This window comes from Aspergillus chevalieri, chromosome 3 (genome assembly GCF_016861735.1).
Source record: "Aspergillus chevalieri M1 DNA, chromosome 3, nearly complete sequence".
In the NCBI taxonomy this organism is placed as follows: Eukaryota; Fungi; Ascomycota; class Eurotiomycetes; order Eurotiales; family Aspergillaceae; genus Aspergillus; species Aspergillus chevalieri.
In genome coordinates, this window is record NC_057364.1 from 1,591,054 (window position 1) to 1,610,822 (window position 19,769).

General features: G+C 50.8%; 7 protein-coding genes across 7 annotated transcripts; 3 read left to right on the forward strand and 4 right to left on the reverse strand.

The window, feature by feature from the left end:
- Positions 1-609: 609 nt before the first annotated feature.
- On the forward strand, positions 610-1,531 carry ACHE_30581S (putative 2-deoxy-D-gluconate 3-dehydrogenase; the record flags this gene model as incomplete). The annotated part of the gene is made up of 3 exons (XM_043277215.1): positions 610-741; positions 803-1,018; positions 1,082-1,531. The coding sequence occupies 3 exons, from the start codon at positions 610-612 to the stop codon at positions 1,529-1,531; spliced, it is 798 nt and encodes a 265-aa protein (XP_043135116.1).
- A 2,324-nt stretch (positions 1,532-3,855) lies between these two features.
- On the forward strand, positions 3,856-5,760 carry ACHE_30582S (ferric reductase family protein; the record flags this gene model as incomplete). Its single annotated transcript, XM_043277216.1, has 1 exon — positions 3,856-5,760. The coding sequence occupies one exon, from the start codon at positions 3,856-3,858 to the stop codon at positions 5,758-5,760; it is 1,905 nt and encodes a 634-aa protein (XP_043135117.1).
- A 449-nt stretch (positions 5,761-6,209) lies between these two features.
- Positions 6,210-9,140, reverse strand: LHS1_1 (Hsp70 family protein; the record flags this gene model as incomplete). Its single annotated transcript, XM_043277217.1, has 1 exon — positions 6,210-9,140. The coding sequence occupies one exon, from the start codon at positions 9,138-9,140 to the stop codon at positions 6,210-6,212; it is 2,931 nt and encodes a 976-aa protein (XP_043135118.1).
- A 553-nt stretch (positions 9,141-9,693) lies between these two features.
- ACHE_30584A (2-isopropylmalate synthase) lies at positions 9,694-11,895 on the reverse strand (the record flags this gene model as incomplete). The annotated part of the gene is made up of 4 exons (XM_043277218.1): positions 9,694-9,885; positions 9,939-11,540; positions 11,596-11,740; positions 11,888-11,895. The coding sequence occupies 4 exons, from the start codon at positions 11,893-11,895 to the stop codon at positions 9,694-9,696; spliced, it is 1,947 nt and encodes a 648-aa protein (XP_043135119.1).
- A 682-nt stretch (positions 11,896-12,577) lies between these two features.
- drs1 (putative ATP-dependent RNA helicase DRS1) lies at positions 12,578-15,080 on the reverse strand (the record flags this gene model as incomplete). The annotated part of the gene is made up of 2 exons (XM_043277219.1): positions 12,578-13,282; positions 13,344-15,080. 2 exons carry the CDS (start codon positions 15,078-15,080, stop codon positions 12,578-12,580), a joined length of 2,442 nt encoding a protein of 813 aa, XP_043135120.1.
- Positions 15,081-15,793: 713 nt separating this feature from the next.
- ACHE_30586A (GNAT family N-acetyltransferase) lies at positions 15,794-18,181 on the reverse strand (the record flags this gene model as incomplete). Its single annotated transcript, XM_043277221.1, has 3 exons — positions 15,794-15,857; positions 15,907-17,683; positions 17,737-18,181. The coding sequence occupies 3 exons, from the start codon at positions 18,179-18,181 to the stop codon at positions 15,794-15,796; spliced, it is 2,286 nt and encodes a 761-aa protein (XP_043135121.1).
- A 409-nt stretch (positions 18,182-18,590) lies between these two features.
- Positions 18,591-19,433, forward strand: ACHE_30587S (uncharacterized protein; the record flags this gene model as incomplete). Its single annotated transcript, XM_043277222.1, has 6 exons — positions 18,591-18,649; positions 18,699-18,809; positions 18,859-18,875; positions 18,928-19,073; positions 19,139-19,219; positions 19,302-19,433. 6 exons carry the CDS (start codon positions 18,591-18,593, stop codon positions 19,431-19,433), a joined length of 546 nt encoding a protein of 181 aa, XP_043135122.1.
- Positions 19,434-19,769: the final 336 nt, after the last annotated feature.

Sequence of the window (19,769 nt, forward strand, 5' to 3'; positions counted from 1 at the left end):
CACGCCGTACCCACGAGGTTGAACAAGAAGAACATGTGCCACTTTACCACTTTACCCCCATTTCCCCGTGTTTTGAAGAGAGCCATGGCCGTGTTCTGGTTACATGACGAACGTAATCCGTGTCTATTGTTTGGATCTCAACCGGCTGTCAGTTTGAAACTCCAGCTCTTGTATGACACAGGCAATGTGACATCTTTGTTGACAAATTCAAACCATAGAATTGATCTCGAGATTGAGATGAGATGCCATAAAATACACATCTAGATCCATGTAATGACAGTACGATGCTCGGCCGTTCGCCGATGACAGGCAATAGCCGGCAGTGGAGCGGCCGGTAACGGGTCGGCAACGGAATTTGCCTGGTTTAGAAGCCCCGCACGAGGGGCAATGAAGCCATCGCAATGAAAGCCGGGAAAAGGACTGCAAAGAGATACATAACAGTAATAATGTAAGCAGCTGTGCGATTATTCGATTTTGAGCTCGAAGGTGGATTTATAATATTAGACACAATCCTCCTATCATTTCTCCTGGACGTGGTTGAGCCATTCGCATATATCACGCAGTCAGATACAGACAGATCTAGTTGCGAAACCTGCCACAGCATTCACAATGACAGACAGCGTTACTTCCCTCTTCTCGCTGCGCGGCCGGACGGCCGTCGTCACTGGTGGCACAAGAGGCATTGGCCAGGCTATGGCCATTGCTCTTGCAGAGGCTGGTGCCGATATTGTGCTGATCCAGGTATGCATGCCTTGAGTACTACCTGTAATAGCTCAATCGTTCCAAAACTGACTGGGAATAGAGAGACGAGTCCAACACAGCAACGCGTGATGAAATCATCAACCGCATTGGCCGGAAAGCGTCGATTCACGTTGCAGAGCTATCCAACCGAGAGGCAGTCAAGGGCATCATTCCAGCATTAGTGAGTCAAGGCATCAAGCCTCAGATCCTTCTGAACTGCGCTGGGATTCAGAGGAGACATCCTAGTGAGAAATTCCCGGATGAGGATTGGGATGAGGTGAGTGCTCTCCATTCAACAGCATTATCATACCAGCGATGGGGCTAATATAAACGTGGCTAGGTTATCCAAGTCAACCTGAGCTCCGTCTTCACCCTCTGCCGTGAATTTGGCGCCCACCTGCTGTCTCTCGATCCTTCCGAATTCTCCAATGGCCACCGCGGCTCCATCATCAACGTCGCATCTCTTCTCACCTTCCAGGGGGGATTCACCGTCCCCGCCTACGCTGCCTCCAAGGGAGGTGTAGCTCAGTTGACCAAAGCCCTTTCGAACGAATGGGCATCCAAGGGTATCAATGTCAACGCGATTGCCCCCGGGTATATCGCCACAGACATGAATGTTGCTCTTATCAACGACTCAAACCGCAATGCAGGCATCATGGCCCGGATTCCGGCCGGGCGATGGGGAACGCCCGAAGACTTCAAGGGCGTGATTGTGTTTTTGGCAAGCCGGGCCAGCGGTTATGTTTCGGGTGAAGTGATTACTGTTGACGGAGGCTGGATGGGTCGGTAAGCAGCCTTACGGACCGGTAGGGGACTGGGATGAATCAATGTAAATAGACCACTGCGTGATTAATTTTTTTTTTCGAATTTGATTGACTATACCGTCTCCATGTAGTCGTATGGGAAATCCTTCACCTGTTGAATTAACCAAGCAATTTGGATTGTCTGCACTATAGTCACGCCACATATTCCTCGTCCAGACGCAAGCAATCAATCCGAAATGCTTTCATTCCAAGTGTCTCAGCTGTCCATTATCCTTCCGTCGACTAGATTGGCATGTGAGGAACCATCACCCTCAATTTCGCATTGGATACAAGGCTCTTTCCCAGTTACTCTTCCTGGACAACGAACAATCTAAGTGACAAGATGGACGCAGTGAAATAGATGAATGTTGATACCGCCCAATTCCCTAGCCGGCTAGTGTCGCCCGTGACCCGTGGTCTCTCCGCTCACTCCGTGCTCTGACAGGTTCCTTTTTGGTTCAACCCATCACATACCATATATCAGTCATCTTCGCTGATAACTAATAGAAGATTGAAAATGATAGTCTAATTCCTGCAGCGACCGAAAAAAATGAAATATATTCCTCCGTACAGAGTACATGTACATCCATACTCTCGCTCCGGCCCAGTGGGTCATCCGTATGGCATCCACAGAATAAATCACAAATGCAACGAGCGTTTCAGCATGAAAGGCACATGGGTGAGACAGCACCATGCGGTGGCCATCTGAGCAAGTTGAAGGTCAACCAATCTCGAATGGAAATGCAGGCAATCGGTGAAAGTCAGCGTTCGGACAGTGCGGGACAAGAGCTTTTCTGGCCAGTGCTTTTTGTTCAGGGCGAATCGCCCCCCCCCCTCCCCCCTGAACGCTCGGCGTCAAATATCTTACAGCGTTTGTCGAATCAGCTTCGCGATCTGCAAGGGCCCATGATTTGATCACAGCGATCCCTAGACTGTTAGCCACCTTTGGTCTAAGAAAAAGAGTGTCTGTGATAGGAGAGCGTTCTGTGGACAGACCAGCAACGTCCCGTCGGGCTACTATTTTGATTCCACCTGGCCAGCTATCCGTGTGGCTGCAACTATTATTGAATCGAACGCTAGCCAGGTCCTTATGCGCCTGTTGATTGAGGGCAATTGCCACTAAACAACCCAGCTGGGTCCATTTTCATCTGCTACTGGGTAATCTGGTGGCACCATACTGTCGCTAGTCGGAGGTCTAATTTCGAAATTTTTTTCTTTCCTTCTCAGTATTTAATGCATTTCCCACTCTTTTTCAGTTGGTGGCTGTCCCGTGGATCATCGGCCTGACGTATGAGTTCTTTCTCTCATTCACCATTATTGTTGCTTTAACTCCCCCTTTTCGGGCGTGATATTCACTGCATTACCCGATTGGGCCGGCTGGTTCTGCGGCCCTAGATCTAACCTCATCTCTTCTCGTTCTGTCACTTTCTCACTCTCTACTCTCTTCCCTCTCCATACTCTGGAGTGTGTCTTCCTCTTACCTTCGTTTTCGCTTCTCGCTCTCTTTTGGGGGAAAGGTGTTCGTTCTTTTTCTGTCTTCCTCGTCCCTCATTAATCTACAATAGTCACTCCGCCTCCTTTCTTTACTGGAGGGGTCTTGGACAGACAGGCACCACTTTTATTCCCCTCGTTGTAGTATTCCCTCATTCTGCTGTTTTAACCTGCTATTTCGACGCTGAGCGTCCTCGATCGCATCGCCCTTACTGGATACTGCTCTGATAATGCATGCAGAGAATCAAGGTGAGTGCAGGTCCAGGCTGGCTCACTACGCTGACTGAAACTAACGTCTGGTTTCGAACATGTAGATAATCAGAAACGTCTAGCGTCCTGCGTCACTTTCTGGTGTTGACTTTTCTTCACCTCCGGCTCTTCCCTTTTTCGGTGCATGCCTTTCGTCCTTTGACGCAAACAGCATTGTTCGCGTCTTTGAGACAACAATAAAAGACCTAAAAATCAACCAGCCTGAACAAAGCAAGAAGGACAAACGGGTTTGTCGCAGCGCAAGGTCTCCATTCTTTCATTGCAAGAATACCCTTCGACAGGATTCTGGCTTCGAGACTCCCCTGACATCGCGTGCCCGCCATCCGCATTCCTCTCGTTCCCTCGACATCGAACATCTTCACCATTAAACACTGCATAATTCGCTTACAAGTGAAGTCATTTGACCCCTACTTCTTTCTAATCAAGGAAGTGCTTCAAGCAATCGACCTTCAGGCGATTTGTTTGGTCGTCCCCAAGATATCTCGCACCGCCTCGAGTCACCCCAGTGGCCGGGGGCTAGCTATATCTCATTTTCGTTCATCAGCTTCCAATGGGGAATTTGCGACGGCTGGTCGCCCCGCGATCATATGGATCCAACGCTACCTACGTTTACGAATATTCGCGGGGGTTGAATGGTGTCGACGTGCCCAAGGATGTCATATTCACGCGCATCATCCTCGTCTCCATCCTAGCGGTGGCCTTTATCGTGTTCTGCGGTCGAATCGCCCAAATCAGCCATTCCATGCTCCGCCATATTACGTCGCTAGGATCAAGCAAGAAGCAGCAAACATATTGGAGCGTCGAAGAGTCGTCGTTATGGACAAACATCAAGAAACACGTTCTCTATGCGCCTCTGGGTCGGAAAAGACATAACCGGGAGATCCAACTGTCAACTGCAGTCAACATCGGCACGCTACCCTCCAGATTTCAGACGGTCTTGATCATGCTCTACATTGCATGCCAGTTCGCCTACTGCGTACTCTTGGACTACAAGGCAAACGTCAGAGAGGCTTTGGTTGCTGAGCTTCGTGGACGATCCGGAACGCTGGCTGTCTTGAATATGGTGCCTCTGTTTCTTCTCGCAGGCCGCAATAACCCACTGATCCCGCTGCTGCGACTCAGCTTCGATACTTACAATCTTCTCCACCGGTGGCTGGGCCGTCTCGTTGTTCTTGAGAGTTTGGTGCATACAGCAGCATGGGCAGTGAATGCATGCCGTGAGCAGGACTTTGCAGACATGCTATGGCGTATTCGCACCGTCCCGTTTTTCTCATGGGGTCTCCTGGGTACTTGTTCCTTTGTCTGTCTGGGTCTTCACTCGCCCTCGCCGATTCGTCATGCTTTCTACGAGACCTTTCTGCATCTCCACCAGCTGTTTGCCTTTTTGGCCATTGTGGGGGTCTACGCACATTTGCATATTGACAACTTACCGCAAAAGCCGTGGCTCATCGCGATCATCGTCATCTGGCTATTCGACCGGTGCTGTCGCATGGGCCGACTTATCTACCTGAACCTCTCCCTCAAAAAGGGATCGACAAAACTCGTCGTCGAAGCCCTACCAGGTGAAGCATGTCGAGTCACCTTCTACCTCCCCAAACGCGTGCACATCAACCCAGGCTCCCACGTCTACGCCTACATTCCCAGCATCTCAAAATGGATGTCGCACCCCTTCTCAGTCGCCTGGGTCGATCCCAGCACCTGCGTGACCCCCACAACAGCAACTGAAGCCTTCACCCAAAGCAACGACAACTCGAACAACCCCTCAACCTCAACAATAGACATCGACCCCTCCCTCCTCGAAAAACAAGCCATCGTGAACCTCGACGAATACCTCGACACAACCAACAAACCAACCTCCGTCTCCCTCATCATCAGCGCTCGCCAGGGCATGACCCGCAAACTCTACAACGCAGCCTCCTCCGCCCCAAACAACACTCTCCACACATCCGGCTTCATCGAAGGCCCCTACGCCTCCCACTCCATCAGCATGGCCAGCTACGGCACAGCGGTCCTCTTCTCCGCAGGCGCCGGAATAACACACCACCTCCTCTTTGTCCGCGACCTGCTCATCCGCGCTGCCGAGGGCCGCGTCGCGACGCACCGCATCTACCTCATCTGGTCCGTCCGCAGCACCGACCATCTCACCTGGGTGCAGAGCTACATGGACCAAATCCTGCGACTACCCTGCCGGCGAGAGATCCTGGTTATCAAGCTCTTTGTCTCGAAGCCCAAGAGTACGCGGGAGATTGTCTCTCCTAGTGCGACGGTGCAGATGTTCCCGGGACGGTGTCGGCCAGACGTCGTTCTTGATGAAGTGCTTCCGGCGAGAGTTGGTGCTACGGCGGTGTCGGTTTGTGGGCCTGGTGCGTTTGCGGATGAGGTGCGTGCTGCGACGAGGGAGCGGATTGGAATGGGTGCTGTGGTGGATTTTACGGAGGAGGCTTTTACGTGGTGATGTTTTTCTTTCCCTCCTTCTCTGCTTCTTTCTTTCTTACTAAGGGGAGGACTCTACTTTCTATGTCATTTACTTTACTTTCTGTGTAAAAGTTTCAGTCAGTCTATGAGGTCTCTTTGTTCAGCGACGGGTCTTATTATTACCAGGGTACACAACAGCGCTTCTAGTCTCATATTTCCCACCATGTGGTACATCTTATTGAATATGATATCCATTCCATTCTTTATTCAGTCCAGTCCAGTTTGTACTCAGTATATAATTTTTCTTTTCATCTAGATTACATGCAACATGCAACTTCTACTCCGTCCGTACCGAGACCAGGGAGGAGTAAAACCACCCGAAGTTCAACAAACGTTCTTTTGAAGTAAAGCTCAAACCAAACTCCCAGTCATACACGGAAGGAAACAAGTATAAGAAAACGAGAAGGAAAAAAAAATCACATTAATTTATTACAGCTCATCATGGGTTGGAAGAGGTTCCTTCTCTTCCGTCTTCTGTTCCTTGTCCTTGCTCTTCTTTCCATTACCCTTCTTTGTAGACTGGCCGTTCTTTCCGGACGCAGTTCCCAGCTTCGCGTAAACTCTTGTCAGGATACGCTCCAGCTCCTTCAGCCGGGTGTCAAGCTCTACAACAGTCAGAGCGGGGTCATCGGATTCGGTGAGTTTGGCTTGCTCCGCGAGCTTGGCTTCGAACCAGGTGCTGGTGGACTCATGGACCTTGGAGAGGGACGTCAGGTCAGTGGGTTGGAAGAGGGAATACTTCGGGCCGGTAGGTTTGGGGGTTGTAGTTGTTGAGGTGGTCTTGGTAGAAGAAGAGGAAGCGTAGGAGTCCTGCTCGAGGTCCTCCAAGGGATCGATAGATGGTGTAGCGGACTCGCTGGCGAAAGTGGTGGACGATGATGCCTCGGTTGCGCTGGAAGATGCGGACGAAGAGTAGGCGTCTTCATCCTGCTTGATTTGCTGCTCCATCACATTGATGATGGTCTGCGAGTTTTTCAGGACCTCCTGCAACAACTCCACTCTAACCGGCCGGTCAGCGCTCTCCTGCTTCCTCTTAAGTGCAGGGCTGACAATGTCCTTCAGGGACTTGAGTCTCTGTTGGAACTCGGCAGTCTTCGCGTTTTCGCCATCGCCGTATAGCCACTCGCTAGCAGCAGACACCAAGTCCTTGAGGACGGACACCTGATCGCTCTTGAGGGTCTTGACAAACTCCTCATCCTCGACCAAGTCCCTGCTGCGATAGATGAACGACTCCAGTTCATTCAGGGCCTCTTCGCGCAAAATACGGTCACGGTCAGAGGCGTCGAAGGCAGACAGGCGGTTGATAATACGGGTGAGCTCAGCGTAAGAGGGAGCCGGAATGCCCTGCGAAGAAGTCTTGAAGCTAACAGGAATAACTCTAGCCTCGGCCTCGGGAGTTGCTTTCTTAGCCTCCGCGGTAGTAGTCGAGCTAGCGTCGGAAGCAGTGGATGTCGAGGCTTGGGCCTCTTCAGCTTCCAGAGTAATCGACTCACTCGGCTCTCCATCCTCGCCAAGAGGGGCCTGACCCTCCTTCTTGGAGCCCAAGCCAAAGAAACCCTTGACATCATCGACGATCCCCTTCTTCGCGCCCTCAACGTCACAGCTGACAGAGCCACCGACGACCTCTGGGAGTCCATTAACGGGGCTAAGGCGGACAGAGAACTTGGTAGTGATGTTGGCATCCGAGCAACCAAAGTCGCCCTTCAGCTTAGCGACAGAGGCAGTGAGATTCTGCGTCTCCACGCCCAGAACTGGAGACTCAGTAACTGCATCGCCAGAAGCGATGTGCTGAGAGAAACTGAATTCGAAGTCCTCTAAGTTCTTCAGCGTAACCTGCTTCTCAGGGCCAACTTGGGATGTCGAAGTGAACAGCTTCTGTTGTCTTTCCTTGCCATCGGCAGGCCACTTCAGCGAAACAGCGTGGGAAGCGGCGTCACTAGCACGAATGTCCTTGACACGGAAGCTAGGGCTGAGGGCAGCACCCTTGAAGGCCGCACCGAAAACCGCTGCCTCATCAGCGTTAACATTAGTTCTGAGTTTGTTGGGGACTCCACAGACGCGCTCCAGCTCCTTCTGGACAAACGGTGTACGGATAGCTCCACCATGCAAGATGACAGAATCAACATCAATCAACTGTAAGCCAGCAGCGGTCAAAGCCTGCTCCAGAGGTCCACCGACTCGCGCAATGTGTTGTGCGGCCAGCTCCTCGAACTTGGAACGAGTAATGCGGTACTTGAAGTTCAAGTCCTCCTCGTACAGACTTTCGAACGAGGCTCCGGTTTCCGTATTGGCACTTAGGACCTGGCGAATCTTTTCGGCGTCCTTCCACAGTCTCGCCATAGTCTTGCCGTGGCCCTCGACAGTCGCAGGGGTAACACGGCCCTTGAGGGATTTGTGCTCGACCAGATTCGCAACCATATCCTTGACAATTAGGTCGTTCAGGGCATCACCTCCAAGAGACTTATCCCAAGCCGAACCCAGAACCTGGACTTCCTGGACAGTCTTGTTGAATTTACCCACATCCTTCACGGAACGGCCCTGGAAACGCAGAATACTGGCCGTAGTAGAACCAGCACCCATATCATAGACAACGTGATACTCCGGCTTGTGGCCCTCCGAGATACTAGGGAACGTACGGCTCGTGGCGTAGTTCAGACCAACCGCGAGACCATCGGTAATGAATGAGTTCACGTTCAAACCAGCCAATTCAGCCGCCAACTCGAGACTTCTCTTCTCATCGGCGGTATAGAAAGCCGGATACGTGATAACGGCGTCTCTAATATCGGACCCTGTACCGGCAAGATTCTCGGCGTTACCCTTAATCTGCTTCAATTGCATAGCCAAGAGCTCCTCAACCAAGAACGCATCCTTCCGCTCCGCCTCACCGAGCCGGTTACTCCGCAGACCAACAGTGCCGCGCTCACCAGGAGCAGCTTCCACCCTCAAAGCGGGATACCGCTGCTGATACGTTTGAATCATCTCATCGTCGACGTTGAACGGAACACCTAATAAAGTCTTCAGATTCGCGTAGACATCGTCGGGATACCGCGCTGCCAGACCAAGCGCATCGCCACCGTAGAATCTCTCGGGAAACACTGCGTTATCTCTCGTGGGCTTGAATGCGACGGCGGCCGTCTCTTTGCGCTTCGAATCCTTGGTGAGGACGATTTCGAGTGGAATTCCGGGCTTCACTAATGCTGCTTTTAAATACTCGGTTCCGACATCGATACCAATCACCGCTGACCCGGCAGCGGCTGCTTGGGGGGGGAAACTGAGAATGAAGAGGAGGAATGGGAGGATCACGACGGAGAGGAGGGGAGAGGATAGCGCATGTAACCGTTGTCGGCCTTGAAGAGGCATTGTCTATGTGTTATTCCAGCTGCAAATGTTAGACTCCCCATCGTCTTCTATACTGAATAACTAAATTGCGCATACCTCAAAGCTGTTAAAGATATAAAAATCAAGTGAGGGACTCAAATGACGGTTCGGGACTCGAAAACGACGGAAGATATAAAGCTAAATAGAACAACGGCAGACCTATCGAGGCAACCCGGCCATCTAGAAAACAAGCGCAAGGCGTACTGGCTACCTGGCAAGAAGCATAGAGGGGTCAGATTCAAAGAAAGAAGTCTGAAGATGATTGAAGAAAGAGTGAGACATGAGCCTCTTTTGGGATGAGGACACGTTTGGCCGAGAGGTTGCAAACACTCCCCGATACGGCAAGTTTGCACAAGGCGATCTCGGCGATCACAAGGCAGAATCAGGCAATTTTTATACACTCCGTACATACAAACAATAGCATAATAATGCAAAGCGATTACCATTAAAAATGTTGCATCAATTTATATACTCGTAACTTTTCCCAAATCTCACATCATCTACAAACCACCAGAAATGAAACAAAAGGAAATGTTTACTGGGCATCGGCCTGTCTTGTCAGCTCCTCGATATCGACCTTGGGTTTGGTGGTGCCATCGGGAGCAACTTCAACCGCAGCGTTATTCGAGCCGGTGAGTTGATCGAGAGCCGCGAGATCCTCGCTTGTCAGATCGTGGGAGCGGATAGGACGGAAAGGGGCAGGAGAGCCAGCACGCGATGTAAGGAACTGTAACACAGTTAGTTTTAGTGTATACAAAATAGTAGAAACGATGAACTTACCGAGCTAGCAGCGCTGAGAAGGGCAATTAAACTGGCCTGGACAACATCCTGGTGGATACCAACACCCCAGACCGTCTCCTTGCTGCCAGCCGCTGTGCACTGAATATATGTAGCGGCCTTGACATCTCTACCAGCCTTGTCATCTCCAACCTTCTTACCAATCGAGTGCTCCTTGTAGTCGACAACGTCGAGGTCAATGCCCAAGGAGGAGAGGGCGGTGGCCAGGGAAGAGATGGCACCTGGACCGACACCGGTAATGGCATGCTGGACGCCATCGATCTCAATAATACCGGTGAAGCGACGCTTGAGGTTCTTGGTGTTGAGCGCCTTACCGGGCTCTGGCGGTGCGGGCGAAGTTGACCGGTCGGTGGTGATGTTGTAGTCGACCAGGTTGAAGCGCGGGTTGCTCTTGAGGTGGTATGACTCTTGGAAGAGGTTTACAATCTCCTTGGGTTGCAGCTCCCGGCTGACAGTTTCGGTTTCTCTCTGGACGACCTTACTAAACTCAACCTGCAGAGCACGAGGGAGATCCAGCTCCAAGTAACGCAGGATGACCCAGGCGGTACCACCCTTACCACTCTGAGAGTTGACACGAATGACTGCCTCGTAGTTACGTCCAATGTCCTCGGGGTCGAGAGGGAGGTAGGGGATCTCCCACTTAGGCTCTTCGCCACCCTTTGTACCGTCCTCACGCAGCTTGAATCCCTTCTTGATGGCATCCTGGTGACTGCCACTGAAGGCGCAGACGACAAGCTGACCACCATATGGCCACCGCTCGTTGACGGGAATCTTGTTGCTCTCCTCCACAAGCTGGATGACGGAGTTGAGATCCGAGAAGTCAACATTAGGGGTGACTCCTTGGGTGTACAGGTTCAGCGCAAGAGTAACCAGGTCAACATTACCGGTTCTCTCGCCATTTCCGAACAAAGTACCCTCAACACGCTGAGCACCAGCCATCTGAGCCAATTCTGCTGCTGCGACGGCACAGCCACGGTCGTTGTGCGGATGTACAGAAACAACATATTTTTCTCTTTCGGTCATATGCGAGCAGAAGTATTCGATTTGGTCGGCGAAAACGTTCGGGGTCGTCATCTCTACTGTCGCGGGAAGGTTGAAGATGATGGGGGCGTCCTCTGTGGGTTCCCAAGCAGCCTTGACTGCCTCGCAGACTTGCGCCGCATATTCAGGCTCGGTGTCGGAGAAGGTTTCGGGGGAGAATTCAAAGTGCCATTCGGTGCCGGCCATGGATGGGTCGTCCTTGGTGATGGAGCGAGCGAACTTGGTGCAGCGGACAGCAATCTCCAAGCTCTGTTCCTTGCTGGTATTGAACACAATGCGGCGGAAGCATTCGCTGGTGGCCAAGTAAATGTGCAAAATTGCCTTCTTTGCGCCCCTGAGGGACTCGACTGTGCGCCGGATGATATCCTCACGGCAGGGGGCCAGGACCTGAAGCCAAACATCGTCGGGAACAACACCGGGGGTCTCGACCAATCGACGGGTGAAGTCGAAATCTGTTTGCGAGGCGGCGGGGAACGAAACCTCGATTTCCTTGTAACCAATCTCGACGAGCTTCTGGAAGAAACGGAACTTTTGCTCTCCATCCTACACCAGCTTGTTAGCGTACCAAAAGAGATTCCAGAGCAACAACGCAATATACCATTGGATCCGGCAAACTCTGGTTGCCATCTCTCAGGTCGGTGGCCAGCCACCGGGGAGCCTTTTCGATAACCTTATCGGGCCATTGACGGTTAGGGAGGTGGACAGGCTTGAAGCGCCTGTATTTCTTCGAGGGATCTTTGAGCCTATAGACATCGGATAGTTAGAGATTGAAAAATACAAGTTAACACGGCAATGCCATAGGCATTGAGGCAGTTAAGAGTATAGAAACCGGAAATCTCAAAGCCTGCCGGGATGCAAAAGCGGAGGAGGGGGTTCAAGGATATACATACATTGGCATGATGGCGGTGAAGTGAGGATAGAGGAGGCAACGAGAAGGAGTTGTCAGGGATGATTGGAAGAAAAGTATCAACAATTCAGAATTGTAGGTTGACGACCAACAGCCTTTAAGAGAAAAAGAATCAAGAGTAGGGCGTAGGACTTGCAGTAGTGAGTCAAGTCACATGCCCACCGATGACGCTCTTTTTTTCCTTTTTTTTTCTACGGGCGCCGATGGCGGGGAGCGTCTACAAAGTATGGAGCACTCATAGAAAGAGACAACCAGTGACATTCCAACTATTAGACGTCCATTGAGATGCTCTGTTATTTACAGTATCAATCAATGCTGTTTCCATTTTTCATTCGTACTTTTACTCGCTTTGTTACGGCCTTTTCAACATCTTTTTGCCCTCTTTTTGCTCTGTCGAGGGGCCCGATGACCGGAGCACATTGTCGCCTGAGGCATTGATATAGCAGATTTTGCCGCGGATAGCCGGTGTCTGCGGCTGGTGTCGGGTATTTTCGTACCTGTGAGCATCGCGACTCAGATGCGCTAAGTCACTGTGCTGATACGCGAGTATTCAACTATGGGACCCATGCGACAGACGAGATGTTCCAGAATATGTACTTCTATGGCGTTAAATAAATCACAATGCATAAAACAACGCTTTTTAACAACAATCAAGAACCCCAGTGAAGCAAGATCATTTCTTCCCCTTACCCTTCTGGCCCTGCTTCTTACCATTCTTCGAATCCGGGGGCGCCTCCCGCACAGCCTTGCCCTTCTTCCATCCCGGGTTACCCTCCAGTCTCGCTCGGGTATCATCCATCCGTTTCTTATCCTTGTTCGACAGCTTCACCTTGTCCTTCTTACTCAAGCTAGCTTCAGGGCCATTCAGCTCTGTTGCACCCTTCTTCTTTGCCTCCTTCTTCTGCTTCTCCGTCTCAAACCATGTCCGCTTTGGCCGGGCCATGATCTCCGCCTGGTGCTTCATCAGGTTCTCACCCTTGGTGACCTGCATCTCAGCCTGCGCGAATTGTTTCTCTGTCTTCTCTTCTTCGAGAATCTCGTCGACTTCCTCCTTCATGTTCTCAGCTCTGGTGGCCCAGGAGTCAGCGACAGCAGGGTCGACGACGCGGGAGGCAATCTTGGCGCCTTGCGCTTTGCCGGCCTTCACGGCGGTTTTGACGACCTTGCGGTCTGGCTCAGCGGCGATGGTGCAGGCACGACCGGAGCGGCCCGCACGGGCGGTACGACCGACTCTGTGGAGATAGATCTCGTGGTTTTGGGGAGCTTCGTAGTTAATGACGGTTTCGACGCCTTTGATATCAAGACCACGGGAGGCCAGATCTGTGGCTAGGAGGAAGGCGACGTTTCCTTCACGGAAGTTTTCGACACTTTTGATACGCTGTAGACCGTTAGCATTATGATATTGTGCAGGATAAAGAAAGAGAAGGAGGGAAACGTACTTGTTCCTGGCTCATGCTACCGTGCAACTCTGCAGCCTTGAGTCCCAGAAGTCCGAAGACAATACGAACCCGGTGTGCCTCGCGCTTCTGTCGGAAGAAGATAATGACACGACCAGTGTAAATCTCCTTGCAGAGATGCAAAAGGTACCCAAGTCGCTTGTCTTCCCGCCCAGGACGTAACCGCACGAATTCCTGCACCAGCGAAGAAGCAGTATTCTTCTTTGCGTCGACCATCAAACGAACAGGACGGTTGAGACCGACACGAATAAGCTTGTCGACGGTGTCTGTCATGGTAGCGGAGAAGAGCATCGTCTGTCTTGACTTGGGGATAGTGGTGAGAATCTCGTTCAACTCATCGGCGAAACCGTCTTCGAGCATCCGGTCTGCTTCATCAAGAACCAAGATTTCCAGCGTATCGACTGTGAAGCTGGCCGAGTTGCGCATATGGTCAATGAAACGACCGGGTGTAGCGATGATCACATCGGGGCGCTTCTTCAGCACGTTTTCTTGCTCGCGCAGACTGAAACCACCAACAAGTTGACAGAAGGTGATATCGGTGTAAGTAGCAAGCTTCGTAGCCACATTGTAACACTGCACTGCCAATTCACGGGTGGGCATTAGGATCACGACACGGCTGGTAGGCACCTTTCGGGGACGGAAGAGCAGACGTTCGAGGATGGGAACGACGAAAGCTGCGGTTTTACCAGAGCCGGTAACTGCACTACCGACAATGTCCTTGCCCAGCAAGGCCACGGGGACTGTCTTGCGCTGGATAGGGGTGGGGTTCGAGAACCCAACGGCGGCCAGGCCGCGGAGAATAGGGCGGGATAGGTTGAATTCCTGGAACGACCGCTTCGCATCGGCATTTGACTGTTCTAGGGTCTTCTCTTCGGGTGCGAAGAATGCCTTGCGCTTTTCTTGTTCCTCAACGTCGACGTCGCTTTCGGGCTCCGAGTCGTTGTCGGAGCCTTCATCGTCAGGATGGTTGACAGGAGTTGCTACCGAGTCATTATCGGATGCCGCATCGTCGTCGTTTTCTTCAGAGTCGCTGCCTGTTTCTGAATCGTCGTCTTTCTGAGACCCAGCCTTGTCCTCTTGTTCACTCTCGTCTTCTCCGTCAGCGCCCATACCGAACCCGTCAGCGGCAAGCAGTTCATCATCTTCGAAATCGACCTCCATTCCATCCTCGTCGTCACCATCCTCAGCTTCGTCTTCGCAATCTTGCTTTTTCTTCTGCTTCTTCTTCGACTCAGCTTCCTTCTTCGCCTGTCGTCTCGAAATGATCTCGTCAATATCAACACCCTTCTTATCTCCGTTTTTAGCCTCGCCTTCTCCAGTACCCCATCCATCAAATCCCTCAACAACACCCTGATTCGCAGCACCAGCAACATCAAACTCAAAATCCGGGTTCAAAGCTCCATCATCCTCGCCAACGTCCGCTTCTTCTTCGTCGTCCTCCTCATCGGTTTCAGGTTCAGGCTCACGCTCGGCGTCCTTCTTCCCCTTCTTATTCTTCTTCTTGTCGCCCTTTCCGTTCATCAATTGCTGCTCTCGCTGCTTCTGCTTCTTATTCTTTCCCTTCGTCGAGGTCTCGGCAGCTTCCCGCTTGCGCTTTTTCGATGTCGCGAGCCCGTTGGTGTCTTCGCCGTCATTTTCTTCTTCACCGTCAACAGGAGGGTTCTCATCGTCGGATAGGGTGAGAACGAAGTCGTCGTCGGCGTTGCGCTTAGGTGCCATTTTGTTCGAGTGCGCGCAGGTCGCGCGAGATGGAGTTAAATAGAAAAAGAAAGATCAATCAAAAGAGGTTTTATCGAACGTCCAAATCAAAAAGAAAGACTTTCTTTCCACCTCCAATGGCGCCGTGTAATAATGGGTTATTATCAGGCCTTTTTTTTTTTTTTTTTTGCCGGGAAAAATGTTTCGATTTACGGAGGCGGTGAGAATGGTGTGTATGGCAGAAAAGGATATGGGGTTTCCGCTTTCTGATTGGCCTAGTTTGGATAGTTTGAGAGAGCAGTAGTTCACATATCCTCCTTCTGTCATTATTATGATCATGATTTTTCCTGGTTTCAGAGATAATCATCACTAACACAAAATGAATGAAGAAATCCATCGCGATTTCAAAAACAAACAAAACCATTGAGATGGGAGAAGACCGAATCGAAGATGTCATAAGATCTCAGCTCATACCTTCTCCTCCTCAAGACAAATACAAGAAAGTAACTGTCGAACTTGATATGAAGAAGACAGTTTTCATGATATGCAGAAATAAAATCGAAAAGAAGCAATCAAGTACAGAAGAATTGAAACCAGGGAGCCCCGGTCGACGACAGTATTCAAAAGCTGTAGATCTCGTGTGATCTGGTCTCTATATTAGCTTTGGATGCTTCATAACTTGATCAAGAGATGCTGGGGTGACTGTTGCTAACCGGAGACAGAATTTGTTGCCATCAGTTCCTGATAATATCGTCATCGATGGGTCCAACTCTGCGGACAAGGTAGTTGACACAGAGACTATGACAGATACATGAGTAACACTTCATTGGGGAGGGGAGACACTTACAATCGATTGGACTTGACCCGAGTACCCCGGAGCAGGCCCTGTTGCTCAAAACCATAATCCTGTTCAAGCCACTCATGAACCCATTTGTACTGCTTGCGGTCCTCGTACGGGTAACTGATGACGAACATAAGACGAGCAAGCCGACGTCGGCCTCCCGAATAGTAACCAGTACGATCCTCGAAGCTGGCATCGAAGAAATAGCCTCCAAGGGGGTTGTAGGTCGGATCGCAGACCTCCAAAAGCTTGTCCATTAGGCATTTTCCGATGCCCCGGCGTTTGAACTCGGGTCTGACGAAGATCTCGAGCTCCGCGGTGAAGCGTTCAGCAGTTCGATCGCCAATGGTGTCTGTGGCAAGTGCGTATCCCAGGATCTTCTGGGAAGAGTTGTCCCGGCTGTGGATGGACCGACGCTCAGCGGCGACGATGAAGGGCAGTCGTTCACGCTTGGCGGTTTCAATGCGTTCGCGGACTTCATCCTCAACAAGCGCGGTCACGTCGATGGTGAGGGTAGACTTTTGGATGTACCAGTTGAAAAGATCGAGAAGCTCGGAAATGTCGGTCTCCTCAACGGGACGAAGGTAGAGGTTGGCTTTCGGAGTCTGCGGGCTGATCATGGGGATGGTGCACTTGGTGCTCTCGATGTAGGCGTTGCGAGCCCGCACTCGTCGCTCCTGCTCCTCTTCTTCCTCGCGTTTGAGGCGCAACGCCCAGTTGTAGCAGTAACCTTCGACCGTTTCGTGGCAGTGGAGGCGGGATTCTTCGTCGTTCCAATCGAGGCTGGTGGAATGGTCATCGAAATCGGGAATCAAGAGTGACGATTCTCCATCAGGATGGGCAGTACCATCAAAAAAAGCCGGATGGTAGATATCGACATAGCAGCAGATCGTAAGGGTCGTGTCAAGCCAGCGTCGGAACCAATCGCGGAAGGCCTCAAAATTGGAACAAGCACGAGGACGATACTCCCAGTCTGCGTAAAAGGCATCGCCCCAGTTGTGCTCAGCGGGCTGGAGTGCAGTACTTAGATCGCCAGCATCGAGGTCCATTTGAAGACCAACCTCCTGACTGGACGCTTTAAGGACAAGCACCGAATCTGTCGGTTCGGACAAGAGAACGAGCCGTCCATCATCGACAACGGGATAAACCGCCTCAGTCTCTGCATAAGCAGTCCATTGCGCCTGGTACCGTTCAAGTCCAGTTTCAATCTTTGGCCCCAGAGCACCAACAGGTGACTGGACGGACGAATTTCTCTGGGATTTGCCTGGAACAGCACGCCACTTGGAAAGTTCTTGGTAAACCTTGGATTTAGGGTCTGTTCCCGGGCCCTCTCTAACCTTGATCAGGGCTTCGGGGTTCGTAGAAGGCGTATCCAGGTCTTTGAAGCGGTTCTGGTGGGCCTTGACCACAATCTTCTGCTGCAGCCGCTTCAGTTCCTCCAGGGTCTCCTGCGGTGCAGACTTCTGGAGGCCCTTGAGCACGTCGCTGTGAGGCTTGTTCTGCGATGGAATCTCGTCCGCAGAAGGGCGTCTAATATTCGCCTCACTGCTCAGCGGGGCTAGCTCCCTTTTGACAGAGATATCGGTTCTGCTATCCGATCGTCCATTCTGTATGGGGTTTGACGAACATCTGCTCTCGTGTTGAGTGATGTTCTGTTCGAGTACCTGTCGAGGCTTGAGGCCGCTTCCGAACCGCCCACTTATATTGCCTCCAAATCGGCCGTTTCTCAGCATGACTTCATCCGAAGTGTCGGACATCTTGACAAGGGCTGTCTGTGCGTTTTCTGGGCCTGTTAGCCCAAAATGGCTGGAATGATATTGGATAATAGTTACTCACCGTGAGAAGCAACCGGTTGTTCTTCTTTCAGAGGTAGCGCGCTCGTTGTGTTAAGGGTAGACTTCTGGCTCTCACTCTGAGGAATCAGTCGGGGAGGAAGTCCGTTTCTTCCTGGAGGTAGAGCTTTTGGGACGATGGTGGACAGTGAAGTAAAAGATTCACTCTGCGCGACAGAGGAAGAGGGGTAGCCGCTCAAGGGCTCCCGCGAATTCTTTGACTCGTTCTCACCAACTGTAATAGAACTCTTCCTCTCTTCTGTCCCCTTCTTCTGTGTGGTATCAGGAATAGATGTTGTTGGGAGAGGATCAGAGGGACGGTTGTGGTTGATGGGAAAGTTGCCTGTGAGACTAGGGCCAACACGGTACTGCTGCAAGAAGCCGGTCTGAGTAAATAGATGGTTTTTGGCTGCTTTGATCTTCGCCCAAAGGTTCTGGTCCTCGTCCATATTTTATTCTCATTGCATTTCGACAAAGGTCTAGCAGGTAGCTCTCATATATTGTTATTTATACTAGCTAAAAAGATGTTCAAACAAACAAAGTAAAAGAAAATCCAAGCTGGCTATAATAACCTGTATGTAATTCACTATAGAGAACAGTGAATATCAAAATGCAGTATGACAGCACGGCAAGGCAGGGACAAAAGCATAGTAAAGACAAAGGAAGGTAATTCCACATGTGCTATATTACTATATACTAAATTCTATTGAGACTAGCAAGCTGGTTGTACTCATATGCTCTTCTACGAGAGCCAGTGTATTTGGTAGACATACTCCGCAGTGGGAGAACTTACGAAAAACCAAGTATCTTACAACTCCGACAAGAAACGAGACACTTCTCAGACAAACTGTCAGCAAAATGCTTTCAATATTAAGAAAAGCTCGATTAAAGGACAAGGAGATGCGGATTTTGATGCTGTACGTATACACGTCTCTTTTGGTGGATTTGATGCTGATACCCCTCCAGCGGGCTTGACAATGCCGGCAAGACCACCATTGTGAAGAAGATTATGAACGAGGATGTCAATACAGTCAGTCCGACGCTGGGTTTTATTATCAAAACAATAGATTTCATGGGGTACGTTTCTTCCCCTCTATCGCTGAGAATTTTACTGACTTGGGTGTAGGTATCGGTTGAATATATGTACGTTGTCGGATTGCCTTCAACTGACCACGCCATGACTGACCATCATCAGGGGACGTAGGAGGCCAGAAAACCCTTCGATCTTACTGGAAAAACTATTTTGAAAAGACCGATACTTTAATTTGGGTGGTCGATGCGACAGATCGACTTCGAGTCGATGACTGTCGAGAAGAACTGGCCGGTTTGCTTTTGGAAGAGGTGCGCTTTGCGTCTCTCTGCACGTTTTTTTTACGTTTACTTTGCTAATTTGTCAAATTTCTTAGCGTCTTATGGGTGCTAGTCTCTTGATCTTCTTGAATAAGACCGATGTCGAGGGATGCATGAGTCAAGATGAAGTCCGCGAAGTGAGTTTTCATTTCTTTTTTTTTATCTTTTTCCTCTCTTTGATTATGATAATCTCAGCCTTGGTTTGCTAAATTTTCTTAGCGTCTCTGCTTGGATGCCATCAAAACACACAAATGGACCATATTGCCCTGCAGTGCCATGACCGGAAGAAACCTCCACGAAGGACTGGAATGGGTGATCCAAGACGCGAAGGACCGACTATTCCTGTACTAGCCATGTATCTGACAGTACATTGCGACACCTACGACTCCTTTCTTGACCATACGTACGGAGTATTGGCAGAGTACATAATGTCCCGGAAGACGTACTCCGTCCAGAGCACAGGGCACAAAGCACAGAAGCGGAAAAAACGGGGTTTTCCCCTTTTCTCGATGGTAGGAAAATGTGAAATCAGGGACCGGACCGGGATAAACAGAAACCCAGATCCTCGGAACGGAACCATCGAGTAAAAAATATTTGGATCTCAATCTCGCGCGGGAGGAGAAAGGCTTGGTCGAGGATCGTCTGAATGTGTTTCCGAGGAATAATATGTATCCTTTTTGGCGCCGT